Here is a 22,001-nt window from a genome sequence, read left to right on the forward strand (position 1 = left end):
GCAGTGCACCCATTCCACCCTCACCTACACCTTCATTTATCATAGATTAGCCTCAGATTCATTCTCTCTCTCTCTCTCTCTCTCTCTCTCTCTCTCTCTCTCTCTCGCTCACTCGCTCGCTCTGTCTCTCTATTGCGCTGGCGCTCTCTCTCTCTCTCTCTCTCTCTCTCTCTCTGTTGTGATTTCATTGTAATGGTCACGTTGGGGAGCGTTGCTGTAGTCTGCCTGTTAATGCAGCTCAGCAATAAGCGGTGGTGGAGCTCAGGCGTCACGTGAGCAGGAGATTGCAGCTACACACCTTTTGTCTTGCATTACAAACTTCCTCTCCTGCGAGCACAATCAGTCAAAGGCAGAGCGCTGCTCCAGCAGTGTCTGAACGCCACCTTACTTCAAAGTGAGTGATAGCAGTGAAGCCTGAGATTATAAACTCAGTTCTTTACTTGATTTTTTTCTACCCCCCCTTCCTTCACCATGAGGAGATTAGTCAGCCTGCAGTTGCTCAGGTTCTGACAGGAAGCTTTTGTGAGTGTTTTTCGGTGTTGCGCGCTGCTCTCCTCTGTACGACTATTCAAGATTCTTGCAAAGTGCGCACTTTTAACGTACACACTGTGCTCGCTCACTTCACTCCCTGCTTTATTAGTTCTTTTTTTTTTTGGGACCAACCTTAAAAATCTTTTCATCCATGTTTTTCATCCTTTAGCATGTTTAAACATCTGGACATTTGAGCTTCAGCATTGAGAGATGGAGCCAATATAACTAAATAAGTATAACTGAAGAAATGTCCTTAAAAAATGATACAATTTTAAAAAAAAAAATAAAAAAATAGAAATGCTGTTTTTTTGTGAGGGAAAAGTTAGAACACCCCAACATTTATTATTACTTAAATTCTCTGAAATTAGAATCAGGTGATTAGAACATGCTTAGAGAGGAGTTTGGAGGAGCCTGTCTTACTTAAACCTCAGACGCTTAGTTTGGCTTGTTCTCACCATGGCCAGATCCAAAGAGCTCTCTGAGTGAGGCCTTCAGAAAGAAGGCTGTAGATGATTTCAAAAGATCTCAGAACAGTTAGAAATCAGCTGGTCCACTGTCCACTAAATCATTCTCAAGTGGGAAACAAGCCTAAAAATGTCATCACAGCACACATAGGTTGCTCTTTCCACAGTTGATGTCAAAAGACAGCATCCACCATCAGAAAGAGGTCAAGCAAGTTTGATTTTTTTATTTTATCTGAGGTGTGCAAGAAAGGAACCCTTGCTGTCACAAGAAACAAAAAAAAAAATCAGAACAGATGCTGTGGGGTGAGTGGAAACGGGCCGTCCAGCGAGAAAACAAGCAGCCGATCACAGCTGAAAGAATTCTGCATGGAGAAGTGGGAGAAACGTTCTTGCAGTCAATGTCCGAGACTGGTAGACCGTTCTAGAGAACGCCTAAAGCCCCTTTCAGGCACAGTCACCCAGAACCTTCCCAGACGTTACCTGTAGGAGCTGCATGTGTGAACGCAAATGTCCGAATCAGTGGTACCGGACGTTACCGGGATTTTACATGATCCACTGTGAATTCTCCAGAAAATGATCTGCGCCATTCACTTATGGGTTCCCTCTGACATTACCCAGACTTTGTACTGGGGGGCTGGCAAGGTCATTTTTTCGAGAATTCACAGTGGGTCATGCCGTGCCTCCTGCATGCGCTACACAGGCGCCACCCCTTGCCTAAACCGCTCTGATTTCCTGTAGTGAGAACACGTCTGCCACGGAAAACCTCTGGCTTTACGCTACATATGTGAAAGGGCAAGTCTGGATAACGTCCAGACCTGATTCTCTGGATAATTTCCCAGAGTTCAGTGGCTTAATTGAGGTTATTTGAGCGGAAAGGGGAAATGCCAGCTATTAGGGCATAGGGTGTTCTAACTTTTTTTTTTTTTTTTGTCCCTCACAAGAAAATTACTTTTTTAAACTTTTTTTTTTTATTATATTTTACTAACAATTTAATGCCGTTTCTTTAGTTTTAGGTGTTCAGTTATTTTACTTCCATCTCTTAAAATTGTTTCAATGATGATCAAATGTCTAGATGTTTAAATATTTAAAAAGTGTTTGTTTAAAAGGGGGGGGGGGGGACAAAGAATTCCATGGGGTGTCCTAATTTTTTCACATGTCTGTATGCGGCTGTGTGCGTTTGTGCTCTGGAAGCATTAACGCCAGGTTGCACCTGATATTAATGCTCTGTCTTATACAGGGGCTAGCTGCAATGACCAGAATACAAATGCATCAGACAGATAAAGAGGTTCCACCACAAACAATAGCCTGCAGAGTGTCCGCGCACACTCCGATGCCGAGACACTCCCCCTTTGCGTGTGTGCGTGTGTTAAGAGAGAACGGGAGGAGGAGGAGGAAGAGTCTCTCTCTTCCCTCTGGCCATGAAGGGCTCGCCCATGCGTGTCTAACTCATAGAGACGAGCATACACACACATGATCATTTAGATCGCTAGTACGTGACACATGGCCAAAGCCGAACAGACTCCTGTGTGCGTACGTAATCCCGCTCCCTGACACTTCAGCATGTATGACCTCCTTGCATGTGTGCGGATGTGTGGTGTTCATATGAACACTGACGCAAGCACACAGTCTGAGCGGCTCAATCAGTGGATGGTGAGGTGCGTGGTTCCTTTCTTCTTTCTCTTTTTCTCTCCCCCCTCTCCCCCGTCCAGAGGAGCTGAGGAGGAAGAGCAGGGACTTGGGTTAATGGCCGACTGCAAGAATGCAGCACTGGAGAGTGGTGCTTCAGCAGATGTGCAGCTGCATCCCTGCTTTTGTGTTCCACTTCATGATCATGCATTCTGGATGACGCTGGTGAAGCAACTCGTTGACCTCATGCAAGAGACAGTGTAATGAATGGACTGCAGGGGGACAATGCGTCTCCTGTTGACCGAGGCCTGAATCACTAACATACGACTGATTTACCAGCTCTGGGCTACTGGTGTGATTTACCAGCTCTGCTCTACCAGAATGAATTTACCAGTTGATCTACCAGTATGATTTACCAGTTGGCCTTCCAGTGTGATTTTTTTGGTTGTTCTACCATTATGATTGACTGACTGACTAGTTCTGGTCTGCCAGTATGATTTACCAGTTCTGCCTTTAAAAAAAGCTGTGCTTTACCCGTTCTGGTCTACTGGTCTGATTTACTGGTTCTGCTCTAAGCAGTATGTTCTGTTTTGCTCTGTCAGCATCTATTACCAGCTCTGCATCACTGGTATAAGTTGAGCTCCTCCTATGATTGAACTGGTTCCAGTTTACTGGTATGATGCATTGATTCTGCTCTAACCAGTATGATTTACCTGTTCTGCTCTACCAGTATGATTTGCCAGTTCTGCTCTAACCAGTATGATTTACCTGTTCTGGTCTACTAGTATGATTTGCCAGTTTTGCTTTACCAGTGTGACATACCTGTTCTGGTCTACCCTTATGATTTACTGGTTCTGAGATACTGGTACAATATAAACCAGTTCTGGTCTTCCAGTAGGATTTATCATCTCTGCTTTACCGATATGATTTACTGGTTATGGTATACCAGTTTGATTTACCTGCTTTGCTTTACCAGTACAATGTACCTGTTCTGGCCTACCGGTATGATTTTTACTGGTTATGATACACCAGTATGATCAGCTGGTTCTGCTCTAAAGGTATGTTTACCGGCAAGATTTAAAAAGTTCTGCTTAGCAATATGACTGGTTCTGGTCAGCGTATGACTTTAGTAGGTCCGCTGTACCAGTATGATACCAGTTCTGCCTTACTGGTATAATTTAACATTATATTCATCATTATCAATATATTCAGCACGACCATGATGTGTGTTTATCAGATCTGCTATTCCACAATCATATATATAAATATATAAATATATATATATATATATATATATATATATATATATATATATATATATATATTTTTTTTTTTTTTTTTTTTTTTTTTTTTTTTTTTTTTAAATAGGTTTCTCTTTCAACTATCACCAAAGCTTCCCTCCATTTTCCCGGGGTTGAGGGTGGGGGGGATTGGGATGCTTTTAAACTTTTACCCTCTGTGTAGAGACCTTGGGCATTCATTCGATGGCAAAGCCTTCATTCACCAGAGAACAAAGACACATGTAATTAGATTCCTCGGATAAGAGTTGAATTCTCAATCACAGTAATTAGAACCTAGGAATATGATCCCTCTCTGGAAGCTTGAAGGTCACCCCTTCCTCAGGAGTGGCTGAGTTGGGAGTGTGGAAGGAGTCTGCTGGTGAAAGGCTAGCAGCTCTGTCCCGCTGTGCTGCTGATACTGGGGGGAGTGGAGAGCTTAGGTCGTAGAAGCTCCAGCTTTGGTGGAAGTTAGTTAGGTAGCTAACATTTTAAAGTTTGTTTAAGTTTGATTGAAAACAATTAATATACAGTCATGTGAAAAAGTTAGGACACTCAATATTATTATTATTATTATTATTTTTATTTTTAACATATTCTGCTCTGTTGATGAGATCCGAAGAACTCCCTAAGGCCGTCAGAAAGAAGGTTGTGGACGTATAGGAGAGATTAAACAAAATCTCAGAACACTTACAAATCAGCCGTTCCACTGTCCGTTACATCATTTACCACTAAAACAACTGCCTACATGGCCAGGTTAGGCCGTCCTAGCAGACCACAAGATACGTGAAGAAGTCTCCAACAATCCTAACATATCATCACAGGACCTACAGGTCGCTCTTACCACAGCTAATGTCAAAGTACAGCATCTACCATCAGAAGGAGAAAACCTGCTCAAGGTGGATTTTCATTGGAGGTGTGCAAGGATGAAACCACTAACGTGAGAGTGGCCAGAGAACATCTACACAACCACCAGGACTGTGGGAACAATGAACAGATGAACAGTTTAATCCTGAAGAGTCTTGCCCTGATGTTTATTTGACCTTGCAAACATCTCATCAAAATCAAACCTGGTAACCTTTCATATCTGGAAGTAGAAATTTGCCCCTGCTTCTGTGCAGCCAAGGGGCTTCACGTCATCGGTCTGTGGGGCTGCAGCTTGATACCACTGCAGCTGGGGACACGCTCTCGAAGAGACAATTGATCATGAGAGAGGGAGAGACTCCGGGAGTGTGGCGCTTCCGCTCACCCAGCCCACTCATGTCAGTCCATGAAAACTACGATGATTTGAATGTAACGATCATGTAATTAAACAATTAAGTCTGGAAATGCTCTACTTCCCGAACAGTGCAGTCCACTGCCCCGGCGAGGGACCGGCTGCGTGTGGGTGTGTGAGAAGGAGTCATGACGACATGCTCGCTCTCACTCACTCTCTCTCTCTCTCTCTCTCTCTCTCTCTCTCTCTCTCTCTCTCTCTCTCTCTCTCTCTCTCTCTCTCTCTCTCACTTACTTACACACACTCTCTCTCTCACACGCAGTCCTCTCAGTCACAGCACTTAGTCAGGGAAAGCCTCAAAATAATTGAGTGATTTGCATGTGGCTCAAGCAGGGGTTGGAAAATCGGAATCGATAGCAAGTTGATCGCCCACACTCCACTGTGGCTTAATCTTCTGACTAGGAACTGAGGTGGCTGGTTGGGGTGGCCTGGTGCCATTTAAAATGATCAGTATTGGAGCCAATCAGTGCGCATTTTACTGTTAACAGTATCGGTTATGTTAAGCCCAACCCCCTGCTTTGTCTCCTTGTTCCCAATTTGGTACTGGCAATTAACCCACCCCTTTGTAACCTCCTACCCCACCCCGCGGGCAATAGCCATACGTCCGACACTAGGAGGGTATAGACTTAACACATGTCTCCTCCGATACATGCAAAGCCAGCCGCTGCCTCTTTTGGCAATGCTGCCAATGCGGGGGAAAGCGCCGGATCCCCAGTTCCAGCACATCAGCTAACAGATGCCTGTGCCAGTGTCGTGACACATGCTATCTCGACGCATCCTATCCCCTCTGACGTCATCTTACAGAAGGACCATTTAGGACCCAATACAGGGAGCAACGGTCCAAAGCATCTGCTTAATAGAACATATTTAATGCTGTATTTTATTAAGTGGTAACATATTAGAAGTACAATGAGTATTGTTATAATTAACTCTGGGAGTATCAGCGCTAATCTCTAAAGGTTACACAGCCGAGCTCGTTCCCCTTGACTGTATTAGCGATCGTGCTGCTAGTTAGTCAGTTGAGCTGACACGGCGTGTTTTATATAGTGGTAGGTTTTGTTGATAAAAAGTCAAAAGCAACACTGTCAAGAAAAGAACACAGTAATAAAATATATAAATTTCCATTCATTTCAAGGGTCAATTAATCATGTGGACAATTTCACCCAATGGAACAGTCAGGAGAGCTGACATTAGGTGGATAGGATGTAGATAACTGTTGCTAATTTTTGTTAGCAAGCTAACACACGCTAAAGGAACTAGCTCAATAGCGGATAGCAAGTGCACGATAGATAGCTTTACCTGTTGGTATTAGCATTATATGTCAGCGTAGCAACAACAATATTATATCGTGGAACTTGATAATGTGATTCACATTTAATAAATAAAGTTAAATAGGAAAATTTTATCCAGATAAAAACTTATTATTAGTAATATATAATTATACAAATTAGTAATTATCATTACATTTGTATCTGGCATATAAGTATGACAGCCACGTGAAGATGGGCAATTAATCACATGCACGTGATTGATAGGATGTGTCCGGGGGGATAGGATGTGTCACGACACCGGCCAACATTGTTTAAGAGTGATAGACTGGGGAGAGACCCCCCATCTAGCCACCTGGAGAGAGCGCAGCCAATTGTGCTCTCTCTGACTCCGGCTGCTGATGGCAAAGCAGCATGGCTCGAGATTCGAACTCGTGACCCCTGGGTCTTTGTGGCAGTGCAGGAGGCAGCTGAGCCATAGTCAGAATGTTGTACTGTTCACAGACTTGCCTTAAAGCGTTTATACGTCATCTTATGGAGATTGTGGTTATGCTGGTCTTGATGTTCTATAAGTTGTGTATCTGAACAGACTGGGACATCCTCAGTAATGTTTTTTTTTTTTCTCTCTCTCTTTCTTGCAAATGTACAGGATGGAGCGGATGTCTGAGGAGGCGTTGCGGTTGAACCTGCTCAAGCGGGGTTTGGAGACAGCGGACGAGCGGGAGGAGGCTCTGGCCAAGCGGCTGAAGATGGAAGGTCATGAGGCGATGGAGAGGCTGAAGATGCTGGCCCTGCTCAAGCGCAAAGACTTGGCCGCCCTAGAAGGCGCAGCCATGGCAGCAGCCATGGCCGAGGGCAAAGGCCCCGGGGGCAGCCAGGGACTGATGGGGGCCTCGGCCTACGAGGAGAAGCTGAATGGCAGCATGAGGGCAATGAGCCATGGAGGGCCCAGCAAGAATGGCAAAGAGAACATGATGGACGAACCTGTAGATATGAGCGCCAAGAGAAGGTGAGTGGAGGAAAATGCCAGAGTTTACTAAAGAGCTTAGTATGTGTAAAGATTTGAAATGAACTTGATATGACCACCCAGCAGCCAGGATCCCCCCCCTTTCTATCACACAGTGCCCCCAGTGCTGGGAGGGTACAAGCCATCAGGTCCTTGAGTCAGAGCACCTCAGAGTCATGTGCTGCCAGCGAATTGCATCTCTTGAACGGCCGCTAACACGACATCATTGGATAGCTGGCATTTCTATTACATCAGACACTCACACTGAGTAGCATTGCACTGAGGGATTGTAGGGCGGCGCTTAGAACGCCTCCCTGCTCTGTGGCCCATATGTGCAGAGACTTTACTGTGTTAGCCTGTTCGTTGGCTATTTTACCAGTGTGTGTAATGTTAAGTATGTAATGTTAGCTATACATCCACAGTCCCAGTAAATGCAAAGGAGTACCAGTGTGTGATTCCTGTAAAAATGGCCAGGACTGAAGTAAGAGTCATGTTGTGAGCTGGTTAGTGAGTGCTGCTGTGTGGGAAGAGGCTATTTGAGTGTCCTGTTGATTTGGATCTGGCCAGAAGAAAACACATCAGTACGCCCCTCAAAGCTTCTTGAGCACTTTTCTGTCATCCTTTTCTCCCTTGGTGCTGTTTTGGTCTGAAGCAGGTACCAGCTGACCTGATCCCAATAGCTAAACTAAAAATATTAGAACCATTAACATTACTTATTGAGATTTTTCGTGTATTATCAGTCTTGCTTTGATCATTTTTAACTAAATTCTATTCATATTTATGGGGCTAATTTGGTTACGGCTTACGAGACTAGTTAAAAAAAAAAGCTGTTGCTTGTTTCCATTAACAGGTAACTCCCCAAGCTTATGTGTGGACCGGTAGATGGTGTTGTAGGTAGTGAGGTAGTGTTTCTGTTAAACTTTGATATTGTAGACCATATCAAGATTCTGAAGGGACCTTGACCTTTCTCTGCCCTTTTTGTTTAGTTCTGTTTTCTGAGGTAGAACCATTCCCAGCACTTAATCATAGTAATGCTCATATGACTCTCATTTCCAGAACACACACAAGTTTTGTTTTCAAATAATCGGTCAGCTTGATAAGGTGTATGGGAGTGTTCCATACGTGTTCGTGGTTGGGTTTCAGTGTTAATTATTACTTTTCTGGCTTTCGTTTCTCAATGCAATGACAGTAACAAGGAATTGTTGAATTTGTGATGCATCCTTGCTTGTGCACGCATACCAGGGATTAGCTAATGGCATATGATACAAACCTGTGCATCATGTGAAGCCATGGTTCCCAAACTTTCAGATCTATTCCCTCAGTGGCTCACATACACACATCTATGTACCCATAACTATGTACCTATCTATCTGTATATGTACCTTTCCATCTGTCTAGATAAATATCTCTCTCTTCTGCTCTCCATGGAAGTTTGAAGCCATTGCTGACAGAACTCGCAGCTTGTCTAGTCTCTGAGAGAAGTATGGCTATGGCTATAGAATAGGACAGATAACCATGTTGAACAGATAAACCTACTGGCACCATGCTTAATGCCAGGTGTGGACTAGAGCGGTAGCATTGAGCTGTGGAGCAGTGGAGGAACTGTGTGCTCTGGAATGATGGTTTGTGCTCCATCCAATACTTTTGGGATTGAGTTGGGAGGTTGGGGTGATGTGGAGTGGTCATCATCCAACACCCTGACCTCACTAACACTCTTGTTGCTGCTGAATGCATTCAGTTACTCATGCCAGTGCTCCAGAATGTGCCCTGGACAGTAGACAGTTAAGCAGTTTTCTGGAACTTCGGAAGAAACAATGAATGAGCAGGTGTCCTAATACTTTTGTCCATACAGTGTGTGTGAATGTATGTGATGCATATCATTCTATACATATCATTCTATACAAACCTAAAACCTTTTTTCATTCTCCCCACAGCGATGTCGATCGAGAGAGACGCACTCCATCTCCAGACGTGATCATCCTATCAGATAACGAGGCGTCTAGCCCGCGCAGCACCCCACACCCAGAAGAGCGGCACCACCGCCCCAACCTGGAGATGTTCAAGGTACGACCCTCTTTCCCTTTCCTGCAGAGGAGCTCCTGCACTACTGCAACAGTGTCTCCTCTGCTCTGCAACTCCTCACTCACTAACACTAATAGACTGTGTCTGCTCCTGTCAGCCCGCTGCACTGCACTGCTCGCATTGTCAGGCCTGTAGTCTCCTTTATTAGGCCTATAGCCATGTGAGTCATTCCATAAGCCACGCAGCACTGGGACATTATTGTGATTAGAGAGTCAATCACAGTGTCTCCAGCGTGTACTCTTAATGCCACGCCACTGAGCTCAGTTCCTCAGTCAGTTCTCAGGGCCTGGAAGACCTTTTTCGTAAAGTTTACTTGTCAATCAATTGGATACTGGCTAGCTGGCCAGCATCTGCACTTTTTATTTTTAATTTGGGAATAATTCCAGACCCCTTGCCTTTTATCTTGTGGCGATGTCAGCAATCAAACCAAGTAGCTAAGAGCACATTAAAGCCCACCTGTGACCTTGATAATAAAGGTCATTTTTAAAAACCTTTATGAAATCGCATATCCCAACAGGGTCAGCCCTGTTACGACACCCCTGGAACAACGAGGGTTGGCGGTCTTGTTCCAGGGCCCAACAGTGGCAACTTAGCGGACACTAGTATCGAACCCACAACCCTGTGATCAATAACCCCAGACTACCCACCAACCATTACTGCCCCATCCCAGCTTTTACTGCCCCATAATTTCAATACATGCTTTTAACTCCTGTGCAGTCTTAACATTCTGTAAACTTCCCCTGTTCTAAGGCACACAAATGACCTGCAGACAATCTGTGTATCCTGGTGGTGCAAAGCTTTCATTGAAGTATAAACAAAGGCAATGTTTTGCTGTAATTTTGGGGGCACTCTAGGAAAAGTCAGTAAATTTATCTTCTGTTAAACGTGGTGGTGGGACGTTTTTGACTCTTAAGACAGCAGGGTTGATAATAATATTAATAGTAATAATAATAATTATTTCTTTTTTGTTTGAGAAAAATATTGGCTTAAACCTGCCTCATTTACATGTGCAGCCCCAAAACTGTTTTTTTTCTAGAATGCACACAGGCATTTTTTTAAAGGTTCCAGTAAAAAGGAACATACAGCTCCTTAATATCTAAATCATGTGAAAATGTACTCTGTGACTTTTTCCCAATTTAAAACTAGAAACTCAACCATCTAAACAAAATCATCATGGATTATTTGGCTTTTTCAGCCATTCCAGATCCCGTTTTGTGTAAAATGGTAGATTTTTACCACTTCTTTCTGAAATCATGTACAAAATCCAGCTGTAAAAACAGAAACACCACCAAAGATTTCTGCTTTGTCAGCTGTTCTCTGAACATCACTGTATTTGCCAGCTTCCCCAGTCCTGTGCAGGTAAATAGCCACGATATTGACTCTCCATTTACACTTAACCCCTTCCTGTTTAATTATGCGTAAATACGTGGGTAAAGGTGTAGATTTGTCACTGTTACACAAAAACCATGCATCTCCATTTTTGCTTCATTTTAATTTTTTGGCACATTGTTAAAGGGTTTTGCTCCTTCTGTAAAGTTGCCGTTTTGGACACATGACGTTTTTGTGTAAGAGTGACGATATGATATGAGAAGGGCTTTTGAGTAAGATTAGATTAAGCACACTTTACTGCCATTTCACAGCAATACAGCAGAATTGAACCTCCACATTTAATCAATCCATGGCAGTGAACACACACACACACACACACACACATATACACACACACCCAGTAGTAAATCCCAGTAGTGTGCATGCTGTGGATGTCGGTCCTGGTAATCAAACCACCAGCCTCTAGTTCCAAGACCACTTCTGCAATCTTTAGGAGGCCATGGCTGCCCCATTAGTTGATGAACATGGAGAGCTGTGGCGAGTGCGGAGGCTGGAGTTTAGCCTGGCTAGCTCTTACTGTGAGGTGTATACGTACATGGCATAGAGTGGTGCTATATCTCAGCCACCAAGGCTATCTAATACTGTTGTGACTCAAAAACACACCAGTCAGCCGTCAGAACACACTTACAATGGTAGAAAACCATTCAGGCTTTCAGGCTGAAGCCTGAGAAATAATTGAAAAGTGTCAGTAAAAACATCCAGAGGAGACGAGGTGTCTCCAAACTTCTCACCAGCAGCAGATTGTTTTTCTGTGTGTGTAAATAATCATTCTTGAATTGGTCACCTGCCTTGAGTCAGGCTTTATGTGCGTGTGTGTGTGCATGCGTGCGTGTGTGTGTCTCATCCGTCTGCATTTCTGTGACTGACGTATCTTATGGTGTGTGTGTGTGTGTGTGTGTGTGTGTGTGTGTGTGTGTGTGTGTGTGTGTGTGTGTGTGTGTGTGTGTGTGTGTGTGTGTGTGTGTGTTGTTCTCTGCAGGGGAAGACCGGTGAGGAGAGGCAGCAGATGATCAAAGCGCTGCGTGAGGAGCTGAGGCTGGAGGAGGCCAGGCTGGTACTGCTGAAGAAGCTGAGACAGAGCCAGATGCAGAAAGAGAACGTGGTGCAGAAGGTCAATACTCCACTCCCCACCATTACCTCCATTTATCAGCACCGCTGAGTTAACACCTCTCCACACACGGCTTAACACTGCCCCAGCACCTGACTCAGGCAGGCTAGTGACCATTACTGCCTCACTCGAACAGAGAGTGGTTCTCTTTGTTGAGGCAGTACTGATGTTTACTGCTGTTAGCTGTCCTGTTCATGCCTGTAGGTAGACTTGAGGTGCTTCTACACATCAACAAAGGGTCAAAGATTTACATACATCCGCTAATCTTATTAATCAAGCCTGTTAACTTCCTGCTAGTGATCGTGATTGACCTCAGCTGGTTGCTTCTCTGTACCCTCATAAAAATGGTTTGGCAGCACTCATTGGACTGACAATCACACAGAGTAAAATAGGAAAAGCCCAAAGAACTCTTTGAAAGAGTAAAGGTAAGGCATTCAACTTCAAGAACACTGTACCGACTGTTAAGCATGGTGGAGGTAGCAGCATGCTCTGGGGCTGTTATGGAATAGTGGAACAATAAGAAAGGAGGACTACCCCAGAATTAGTCAGCATAACATCAGGTTTCAACCAGAACAGTCACTCCTAAGGTTGTTGTGGAATGGATAAAGTAGGCTCACATGTAAGCCCTCCCAAGGCCCTGACCTTAAGTATGTGGACATGTGTCAGAAAACAAACAACTACAAATGTAGTTAAACTCTGCCAAGAGGAGTGGCCAAATATCCAACCAGAATTCTGTCAAAAGTGTCTGGTCACTGGTCACTGGTTGCTGTACAACTTGCTAAAGGACGTTTTACCAAATATTAGGTGTGCTGTGCATATAGATGTTGGACTCGGTATGTACTGTTTGTACCCTGTATTGATTTCAACCCTCCACCCCTCCCCCCAAAAATAGGACTTGAGCATCAAATTACTGTTTGTTTTTTCTATCACACATTCTGCCCCAGAAAAACAACAGTCAAAATACATCCTTGAACAGCCAATATTACCATGATATTCAAGTATATAATGAGTGTATGTAAATGTCCACAACTGTGTATAAAAATGTGTGTGCTGGCATATAGTGAAACCTCTACTCCTGATTCAGAGTAATGCATCTCTGAGCTTACCTTGTTAAAAATGTTGGCTTGAACGAAACACAAAGTACTGGAATTCAGTGCATCTGTCCAGAGAGAAGCATAATTTGATCAGTGGTTGTGGCTTTGAGTCTCTGCCTACTAGAATATTCTGCATACAATACCATTTCATCTGAATTTTAATGTTTAATGCTTATTGTGTATCCAAATAATGCTATTTCAACCCATTTATACTCTCTATATATCTTTCTTACCTTTTTTTTATTTATAGATAGTTCATTGGATGCGTGTTTTCAGATAAGCAGTGAACTATTGATTTACTGAACGCTGTGTGAGTGTGTTTTGGAATTGCAACAGAAAAAAACAACAATTTACAGAGTTGGATTTCAAGGAGAAAATCCACTGGATATTCAATTTGTAGAATACATTCAGATTTGGCTGCTTGTCAGGTAATGATCTTCAGCACTTTTCCTACCAAGCAAAAGCTCACTAAATGTGCGAGCAAAGCTGCTGTGAAACAAACACAGAGGGGTGAAATGGGGTAGCCTTGGAGAAGGCCAGAAACCACAGCTTTACTGCCTGTGTATCACAGCACAGTGATATGTTTGCCCCACTGCTCCAGCATTGAGATGCTTCTCACTGTCTCTCCACGTACATAAGCCAACCATAAAGAGTCTCGGGGGCTTTTCTGCTGGACTGCAGTCGGGATAGGTCACTCTGCCGGAGACCCCGTTCTGGATGTGCTGATTTGCCAAAACAGCTCATGACTAATTTAGAACAGTTGCAGAAATGGACTGTTTTTGCTCTCTTGTGACAAGGTTATAAAAACACACAGTAAATGACTTCAGGATTTGGACGTTAAACCTCTGGCAGTTTGTGGAGTTCATGCTTGTTTGTCTCTGTTTGTCCGTTTGTCTGTCTTCATCTTCCTCTCCAGGTTCCAGTGGTCCAGAACGCCCCCTCCTCGGTTCAGCCCTCTCCCATGCACAGCTCACAGGGGTTGACTAAGCTGCCCATTCGGCCAGGCATGCACACCTCTGAGCCCCAGAACCTCCGCACCGCACAGGTGTGTGTGTGTGTGTGTCTGTGTGTGTGTGTGTACCTTTTTAGGACTGGAAATGTATTTCCGCCTCTGCTATGTCCAGAGGAATATTTGGAATGGATTTTGTTCTCTTAGCCGGGCTTAAATGTACCCTTCTAGTGTGTCATTTTTGTTTGTTTGTTTGTTTGTTTTTGTTTGTGTTATAATAATCTGACCGTTTTCGATTAAAAGCCAGAGCTGTTGCAAGATCTGTTCATCTGTTCCTCCTTACGCCATTAGAGCACCTTTTGTCTGGTGCTGTAGTGTACATCCCTGCACAGTTTATTCATGTTGCTTTTGTTAAATGGGACTGTGTGGAGTAGTGGCAGCAACTTGCGTATCTCCTGACCTCTAGTGGTCATTCTGTTTACTGCACACCTTTATTTATTTTTCTGTGTGTTTGTTCCAGGGCCACACGGTGATCAGGTCCGCTGCCAGTGCCTCTCTGCCCCCGATGATGATGTCCCAGAGGGTGATCGCCCCTAACCCAGCCCAGCTGCAGGGTCAGAGAGTGCCCTCTAAGCCCAGCATGGGCAGATCCTCCACAGGGAGCATGGGCAACGCAGTCAACTACCAGCAGGTATGCTCAGCCCAACATCCTTTCTTTAGAACACACAGGGCAGAGTGCTCCAAATGCTGCACTAAACACATCGTCACAACATACGCTATCCCTGTTCACTGTGATTAAGCCATCCAGTGGCACAGTACAGCGTGCACTATTGTTCAGTAGATTGGGATCACTGCGGTTTTCAGTCATTTGAAAGCAATTTTCTTAAAATAGACTGAAATATTATTAAAGTGTCTGGAAAGTCTGGAAATCTGGAGGTCTTATTTCTTAACTATTAGGCTTTATATTCTTTATATATGCCCAAAGTGTGGTCAGAAACTGACCAGTGATGAAGAACCAGACCTAAAAAGACAAATAAAAAGCTCCTTATCTGAGCAGTGTTTATTTGCTCAGTAAAACGCTAATATTAGAATAAAAATAAATAGCATTTATACAAGAACTAGAGGTTCATTAAAACATCTCTAAAGCTCTCCTCATGGAGTCTACTAGCATATGTGTAGTCATCTTCCAACACCTGGTTGGAAAATCAGGTAAATCAGTGCTTAATGATGTTAAATCAGGTGAGCAGGTGATGGAATCGGCTGCGGAAGTCCAAGAGAAATCTGGAACCAATAATTTACAATTATTTTATGTACACTATATGTCCAAATGTTTGTGGACACCCCCCTTTAATTAATACATTCAGCCCAGTCGCCACTATTGCTGACACAGATGTGCAAATGAGCTCACAAACAGCTTGTCTAGTTCCTGTAGCGAAGTATTGGCAATAGAATAGGACACTGTGGAGCAGATAAACATGAACCTATTGGCACCATGCCTAATGCCAGGTGTGAAATAAAGGGGTATAAAGCCTCCCAGCATTAAGCTGTGGAGCAGTGGAAAAACTGTACTCTCTGGAATGATGGTGCGCCATCCAACTTTTGGGATGAGGTGGGGCGGTAATCATCCAACATCCTGACCTTGCTAATGTTCTTGTTGCTGAATGTAATCAAATCCTCACAGAAATGCTCCAGAGTCTAGTAGAATCCATTCTCTGGACAGTAGAGACAGTTACTCCAACAAAAGCAGGTTAAACTCCTCTTCCACTACCCTTGAGTCAAAAAGGAACATTAAATGAGCAGGTGTCCAAAAACTTTTTTTTTAACTCCATATAGTGTGTGTATATGTTAATGTATAGGGTTTTTTTTTAACTATAACAAAATAAAAAATTACAAAGTATTAACAAAATCTGATCACTAAACTTTTGAACTGTGGTGCACGCTACCCCTGCTCACGTCTGTAATTACACAGTAGAGCACACATACCTGTACTGTACGCTGTGGTGCTGAGACTCACACTGAGTAGATGATTAATTAAAACATTAGCAGCCTCATTTATCAGTGATTTACTGAACAAACCACACAAATGCAATCATGCCGAATAACATTTCCTCTGTGTGCCGCAGGCTGCCAGCCAGCAGGTGGCGGCCTCCCAGCGCTCCAGCTCCTCCACGGCCATCTACATGAACTTGGCCCACATGCAGGCGGCGGGGGCAGCGGGGGTGCCAGGTGTTGGGGTGGGCGTGAGCGGAGTGGGGGCGGTCAGCCCCTCCACGCTGCCTAGTGGCTCCAGCGTGGGCACTGTGGGCTCACTGAGTGACCAGGCCAGCAGCCAAGCGGCTGCCAAGCTGGCCCTACGCAAGCAGCTGGAGAAAACCTTGCTGGAGATCCCACCACCCAAACCCCCTGCCCCCCTACTCCACTTCTTGCCCTCAGCTGCCAACAGCGAGTTCATCTACATGGTGGGGTTGGAGGAGGTGGTGCAGAGTGTCATCGACAGCCAGGGTGAGGCCTGTATACATACGCCGCACAGTCCATAACCACATTACTGATATATGAGGGAGGAGTGAACGTGAGCTGTATCTCTGTGGTGTAGAGGGTCCTAAGTGACATGGCCCTTGGTGTAGCCATAGCTATTCGTGTCCGAGCATAACTGACACCCAACCCTTACCCCCAATCATACAGCACAATGCTAGCCAAGCCAACAGAATAACAAAATTGCCAGTTTGTGCTGGCCTTAACCCTCCTAGCACTTGTAGCATCATGTGATACGAGGAGTCCTAGGTAGCAAAACGTGTATATGTATATATGACATTCAAAAGTTTGGACACCCAAAGGTCAAAAGGTTACTGTTAATACATAAGTAAGAAGTAGAGCATCCATTTTTAGAGTGTTGTCAGGTATCTGTTTTTCTCAGTTTGTATTGTAATTAAGAAATTGTAGTTAGGAATGGGGGGGGGCAAGTTGACGTCTGGATGATCAAGAAAATCTTTAGAGAGAACTGCCTGTAGAATTGCTAGAAAGGTAAAGTAATACTGTTTGACTGGAAAAAGACATTCAGGAAGATTTTAGCAGACTGGATTAAAACAAAAAATGAAAATTGAATTATTCTATTCAGTTTTTGAACTGGTGTGCCAAAGACTTCTGTTTTGTTTATTAATTTATTGATTTTATTCTTTTTTTAAATCCAGAGTTCTTAAATGCAATTGGCTATACTGGGAACAGTCAAAATTAGCAAGTAATTCTCTTATTAGTAAATCTTTTATGTTACATATGTATCAAAACCCATAGTTTGTTGCATATACAATGTGTGTATGTGTGTGTGTGGTTCTGAAAAGTGAATACATTGAAGTAAATTGTTTACTGTTGTTTTGCTGTGGCAGGTAAAATGAGGGGTTCACTGTCCCGCATGGAGCCATTTTTCTGTGCCCAGTGCAGAACCGACTTCACCCCCCACTGGAAGCAGGAGAAAAGCGGACGCATTCTGTGCGAGCAGTGCATGACCTCCAATCAAAAGAAGGCCCTGAAGGCCGAGCACACCAACCGACTGAAGAATGCCTTCGTCAAGGCCCTGCAGCAGGAACAGGTGAGTTGATGGCTGATATCGACATGAGTATACACTCCACATGATACAAGGTGTGAGGTGAATTTCTAATTCCCTCTCTCTCTCTCTCTCTCTCTCTCTCTCTCTCTTTCTGTCTCTCTGTGCTGTTTGTTAGGAGATTGAGCAGAGGCTGCAACAACAAGCAGCCCTGTCCCCGAGTGCAGCTCAGACTGTGCCCAGCGTCAGCAAGGCTGAGAGCATGATCCGACACCATGCCCTTCGACAGGTACTGTAGTACATGACAATAGTTTGATGAGTTTTCATGTAGTCTGCCTTTTAAATTGCAAATGAATACAAATTTAATATGATCCAAATTACTACATACATTATACTATATACTACTACTAACATACTCATCCATATACATATGGGGGAGGATTTCTACTTAGGACCTACATTGGCCCACAAATATAAGCCACACACAGTCATCATTCACTACAAACTGTTTGCAAATGTCAGACTTGAGGTTTCCAGTCTTGGTTCTGGAGCACCTCCAACCTTGCACATCGATTGAGGCGTTTGTAGAATAGCTGTCAGTAACAGAGGTCCTAATCTGTTTATGTTTTCTAGGCTCCTCAGCCACAGGCTGCCTTGCAGCGGGGTCTGTCCAGCTCAGCGCGGGGCGTGCTCTCCAACTTTGCCCAGGCCTCCCAGCTGTCAGTGGCAAGTGGCCTGTTGGGCATGACCAGCAAGCGCTGCGGAGGGGGCAGCGGCGGCAGTCGGCCGCAGCACGAAAGCCGTCGGCAAATCTACAACATCCCTGGTGAGAGAACCGCCTCAAAGACCTTTAAGCCACCGGACCACCGGACAGTCTGTCTTTCTTTCTACATGAATGGGAACTCCACTACCGTTTACAATGCCTAGGATTACTAAAGCTGTGACCTATCTTAACGCTTGTATTTATCATTTATTAACTTCATAAATGTGAACCTTTTAAAAGTTAATGTTTGGTCTGTAGTTAGAGTAGAGTAGTAGAGTATTGAAGTATAAAATATTATTGTATACAAATATTACAAATGAATACTGTTAAACAGTTGTTTAGTGTTTAATTGGCAATTTCTGTATCATCTTGTGTCCCTCTCTCTCTCCCCTGCTGACCTTATCTTTTGTGTCCTCTCAGGCCTGAATATTGCCTATTTGAACCCAGGAGGAGTGGGAGGCCACAAGGCGTCCAGTCTAGCAGACCGACAGAGGGAGTACCTGCTGGACATGATCCCCCCTCGCTCCATATCTCAGTCCATCACCGGCCAGAAATGAGCTCCCGCAGACTGCCGAGCCCCTTCTGGACACCCCTCCACTCCTAACCCCTACACACACTCTCACATACGCACACACACACACACACACACTCACTCACTCACCCACCCACACGCACACAAACACACACACACAGACACACACACAGCAACCATCACCCCCCGTCGCATGCAGTGCCTGTCCGTGTGCCTACCCGACTAACCCATTAAAACGACTCAGCCAGATGATGAACACCAGACTGTCAGTGCATCTCGACTTCAATTTCCTACTATAGCAAAGCTCTTTATTTCAACTTATTATTGCTGTCGTTATTGCTACGTCTATTATTATTATTATTATTATTATTACTTCTGTTGCAGGTATTCTTATTACAATTATTAGTATTTTAGTGACTTGTGGGATTTTTTTTCTTTTCTTTTTTTGCCATTTTTATTTATTTCTTTTGTGAAGGAGGAGGCTAGATTCCAGGGTCATTTAAAAATGGTTGCTCTTTTTTTTTCCTTTCGAGCTTCCTCTCTTTTGCACCCTGTAAAGTTATGAGCGGTTGCGCTCTCGTAAGAGGAAAGCTCTTCTTTTTTCTTTTTCTTTTTTTTCTTTTTATCTTGCTCGTGTATCCCTCACTGAAGCTTATGTCTATAGCTAAGCTTTCAGAATGAGAGAGGTTTGGCTATGCCATCTGGAAAGTCCAGAGTCTTTTGTAGCAAACGCATAACGCATTTGGAAGCTACCAGTCCTTTAGAGGAAGAGCCTCGGTGGAGGCTGGGTTTTTCGGACTCTTCCGGTAGACTGATCCTGATGCACTGAGACGCTGATTTGACAAACAGTTGTCAGTTTTGCCTTGAGAAGGCCACACGGTATCATGAGAACACTAGGAGACGTCTGCAGACTTGCTGATGGATGACACTGATGTTGAAGGATGTTCTGGCCTGCATCGTGTACCGCACACAGGGGGCAGGAGCGTGGTTCTGATGAGGGCTTTGCCACTGAATCTACAGCAAATTTTGCAGCAAAAACCCATCCCTGTTTAACCCTGGCATGGATGGTCTCTAAAAGCAGAATCTTCTCTGCTTCCCCCCCGACTCAAAGCCTCGACTTTCACCGGACACCGTGGCGCAGACGCTCTGAGAGCGGCTTCCCCTTGTGGTGCCATGTGATTGGCTATGTAAGGAGGAAGCGACCCAGAGCTCCATAACCATGAACTATGTTATCCCCTTTTGAATTTCAGTTCTCCTTCATTTGTAATTTTTATTTGTTTATTCTTATTTGTTTTGTTTTTGTTTTGTTAATGAACCTTTTTCTTTTTGGCGGCGTCTCCTGCTGAAACGGTTGCGTATCTGAAAGGTACTTACCACAGGAGACGATAATCATGGAAATACTAAAGCAGACGGAAACTATTCAAATATCTATATGGTTTATGTATAGATTCTTAGCATGAGAGAAGGTTTAAGAGAAGGAGATGCATATATCTATAGTGGCATAGGCAAAGGATCAATCAGCGTGTTTGGGCAATGCACGCGAGGTGCCTCGTTCTCCAGGAGCACTTTTTGTTGTTAAGAAGAATGAGGGAAAATGGGAAGGGGTGGGAGGGAGGGAGGGAGAATATGGTTAGAAACAGGACAAGAATGTTACAGCTACCAGGGCTCTTGAAGGTATGGATGGCACCAGACCGTCTCAGAGAGTGAGAGAGAGAGTTGGGAGAGAGACTATGTCTTAGACCTGCTGTTTGTTTGGTTCTTTTTTCGCTGTAGATCGGGGTCAGGGCCTTGAGCCCAAAATAGTAATGCTGAGAGAGGGTCGAGACATTTCTGTTACAGTGCAGTGACTCACTCACTGGGCGGCCTTCCAGTTGTATTCCCGCTTCTTCATGTCATGTCAAATTCGGGCGATTCGGGCAGTATGGAAGGTGCTGCGCAAGGTGGCAGCAGTAGCAGTGTTTGGTCAGTATGCAGTATTAGAGGTTGGATGGGCTGTAATTTAGAGTCGGGGCTGAAACCCACACGCGTTTCTGTTTCTATTCGGGTGCTAGACAGCGTTCACGCCGCTTGACTTTTCCCTCACTGTCCTATTGAATTAGCACTTGACACAGCTGCTGCGTTACAGCGGTATGTGTGGATTTAGCAGGAAATTGGGGTCGTTTGATGGAAAGTTGTTTGAGTCCACAGCGCTCAAATTTTGGCACTTACCACAACCATGCCCAACCAAGCCGTGTCCACTTAGGCATTGGACAGGTCAAGAACAGCACTTCGGCTTCATGCAATTGCCGGAAGTGGCAAAATGTGTAAAGTGAAGCGCTGGTCAGTGTAGGTGGACTGTTTTGGTTTGAAAGGCTGTGTGGAACGTTACTGCTCGTGATGACGGAGTGACGCAACTTTTAAACAAATCATTAAACTACCTTTGGCTTTGATTCGCAGGTGCAATATTAGATGGTAGAAAGTTTACACTTACATTTATATACTGTCTTTAAATCGAATCTGCCCCCTTTAGTACAACGTCTTTTCTTGCTTCTTCTTTTTCCTACCATCAATTCGATTTTTTTTTTTATTCTTGATTTTTTTTTTTTGTTTTTTTTCTTATATGAATATAACTGTATCTCTTTTAAGAAAATGCAGGACGTGTATAGTCAATCCCTCCTCTCTCTCTTTTTCCCTCTCTCTCTCTCTCTCTCTCTCTTTCCTTCCCCTACTTTCTCTGCCAGACTGTATTGGATGCATCCATATACCTTTGTTGATATCTACGCGTTGGACTTATGAAATGAATTGTCATTTTCTAGGGTTTTGAAGTATTAAACTTCTTTTGACGACTCCTCGATTTAAGTTCGGTTTGCTGATTTAATTTCTGATCTTTCATATGAAAAAAAAAATCAAGTTAAACAAACAAACAAAAAAAAATGAACTATGAGATGACAACACAATATTTGCTAGGTCAGAAGTAATAATGACTTATTGTACATATGCTTTTTTTCTTTGTTTTCTTTGTTTTTCTTTTTTTTTCGGTCCCTTGAATTTAAAAAATGAAATGAAATTAAAATGGTTGTAAATTGTGTAGAAAAGCAAACAAAAAGCCATGAATATTG

General features: G+C 43.8%; 1 protein-coding gene across 2 annotated transcripts in view; it reads left to right on the top strand.

Moving 5' to 3' along the window:
- The window catches only part of gatad2b (GATA zinc finger domain containing 2B), a 51,711-nt gene extending 31,214 nt beyond the window's left edge, over positions 1-20,497 (top strand). For both annotated transcript variants that reach the window (XM_072674849.1, XM_072674850.1), the window contains exons 2-11: positions 7,092-7,451; positions 9,383-9,512; positions 11,899-12,030; positions 14,038-14,166; positions 14,591-14,761; positions 16,194-16,572; positions 17,451-17,653; positions 17,787-17,897; positions 18,242-18,434; positions 18,792-20,497. In XM_072674849.1, the coding sequence (XP_072530950.1) occupies positions 7,093-7,451; positions 9,383-9,512; positions 11,899-12,030; positions 14,038-14,166; positions 14,591-14,761; positions 16,194-16,572; positions 17,451-17,653; positions 17,787-17,897; positions 18,242-18,434; positions 18,792-18,928 (1,944 nt within the window). In that variant the 5' untranslated portion in view covers position 7,092 and the 3' untranslated portion in view covers positions 18,929-20,497. The remainder of the gene's footprint in view (positions 1-7,091; positions 7,452-9,382; positions 9,513-11,898; positions 12,031-14,037; positions 14,167-14,590; positions 14,762-16,193; positions 16,573-17,450; positions 17,654-17,786; positions 17,898-18,241; positions 18,435-18,791) is intronic.
- The last annotated feature ends 1,504 nt before the right edge of the window (positions 20,498-22,001 follow it).

Source organism: Salminus brasiliensis, chromosome 3 (genome assembly GCF_030463535.1).
Source record: "Salminus brasiliensis chromosome 3, fSalBra1.hap2, whole genome shotgun sequence".
Taxonomy (NCBI): Eukaryota; Metazoa; Chordata; class Actinopteri; order Characiformes; family Bryconidae; genus Salminus; species Salminus brasiliensis.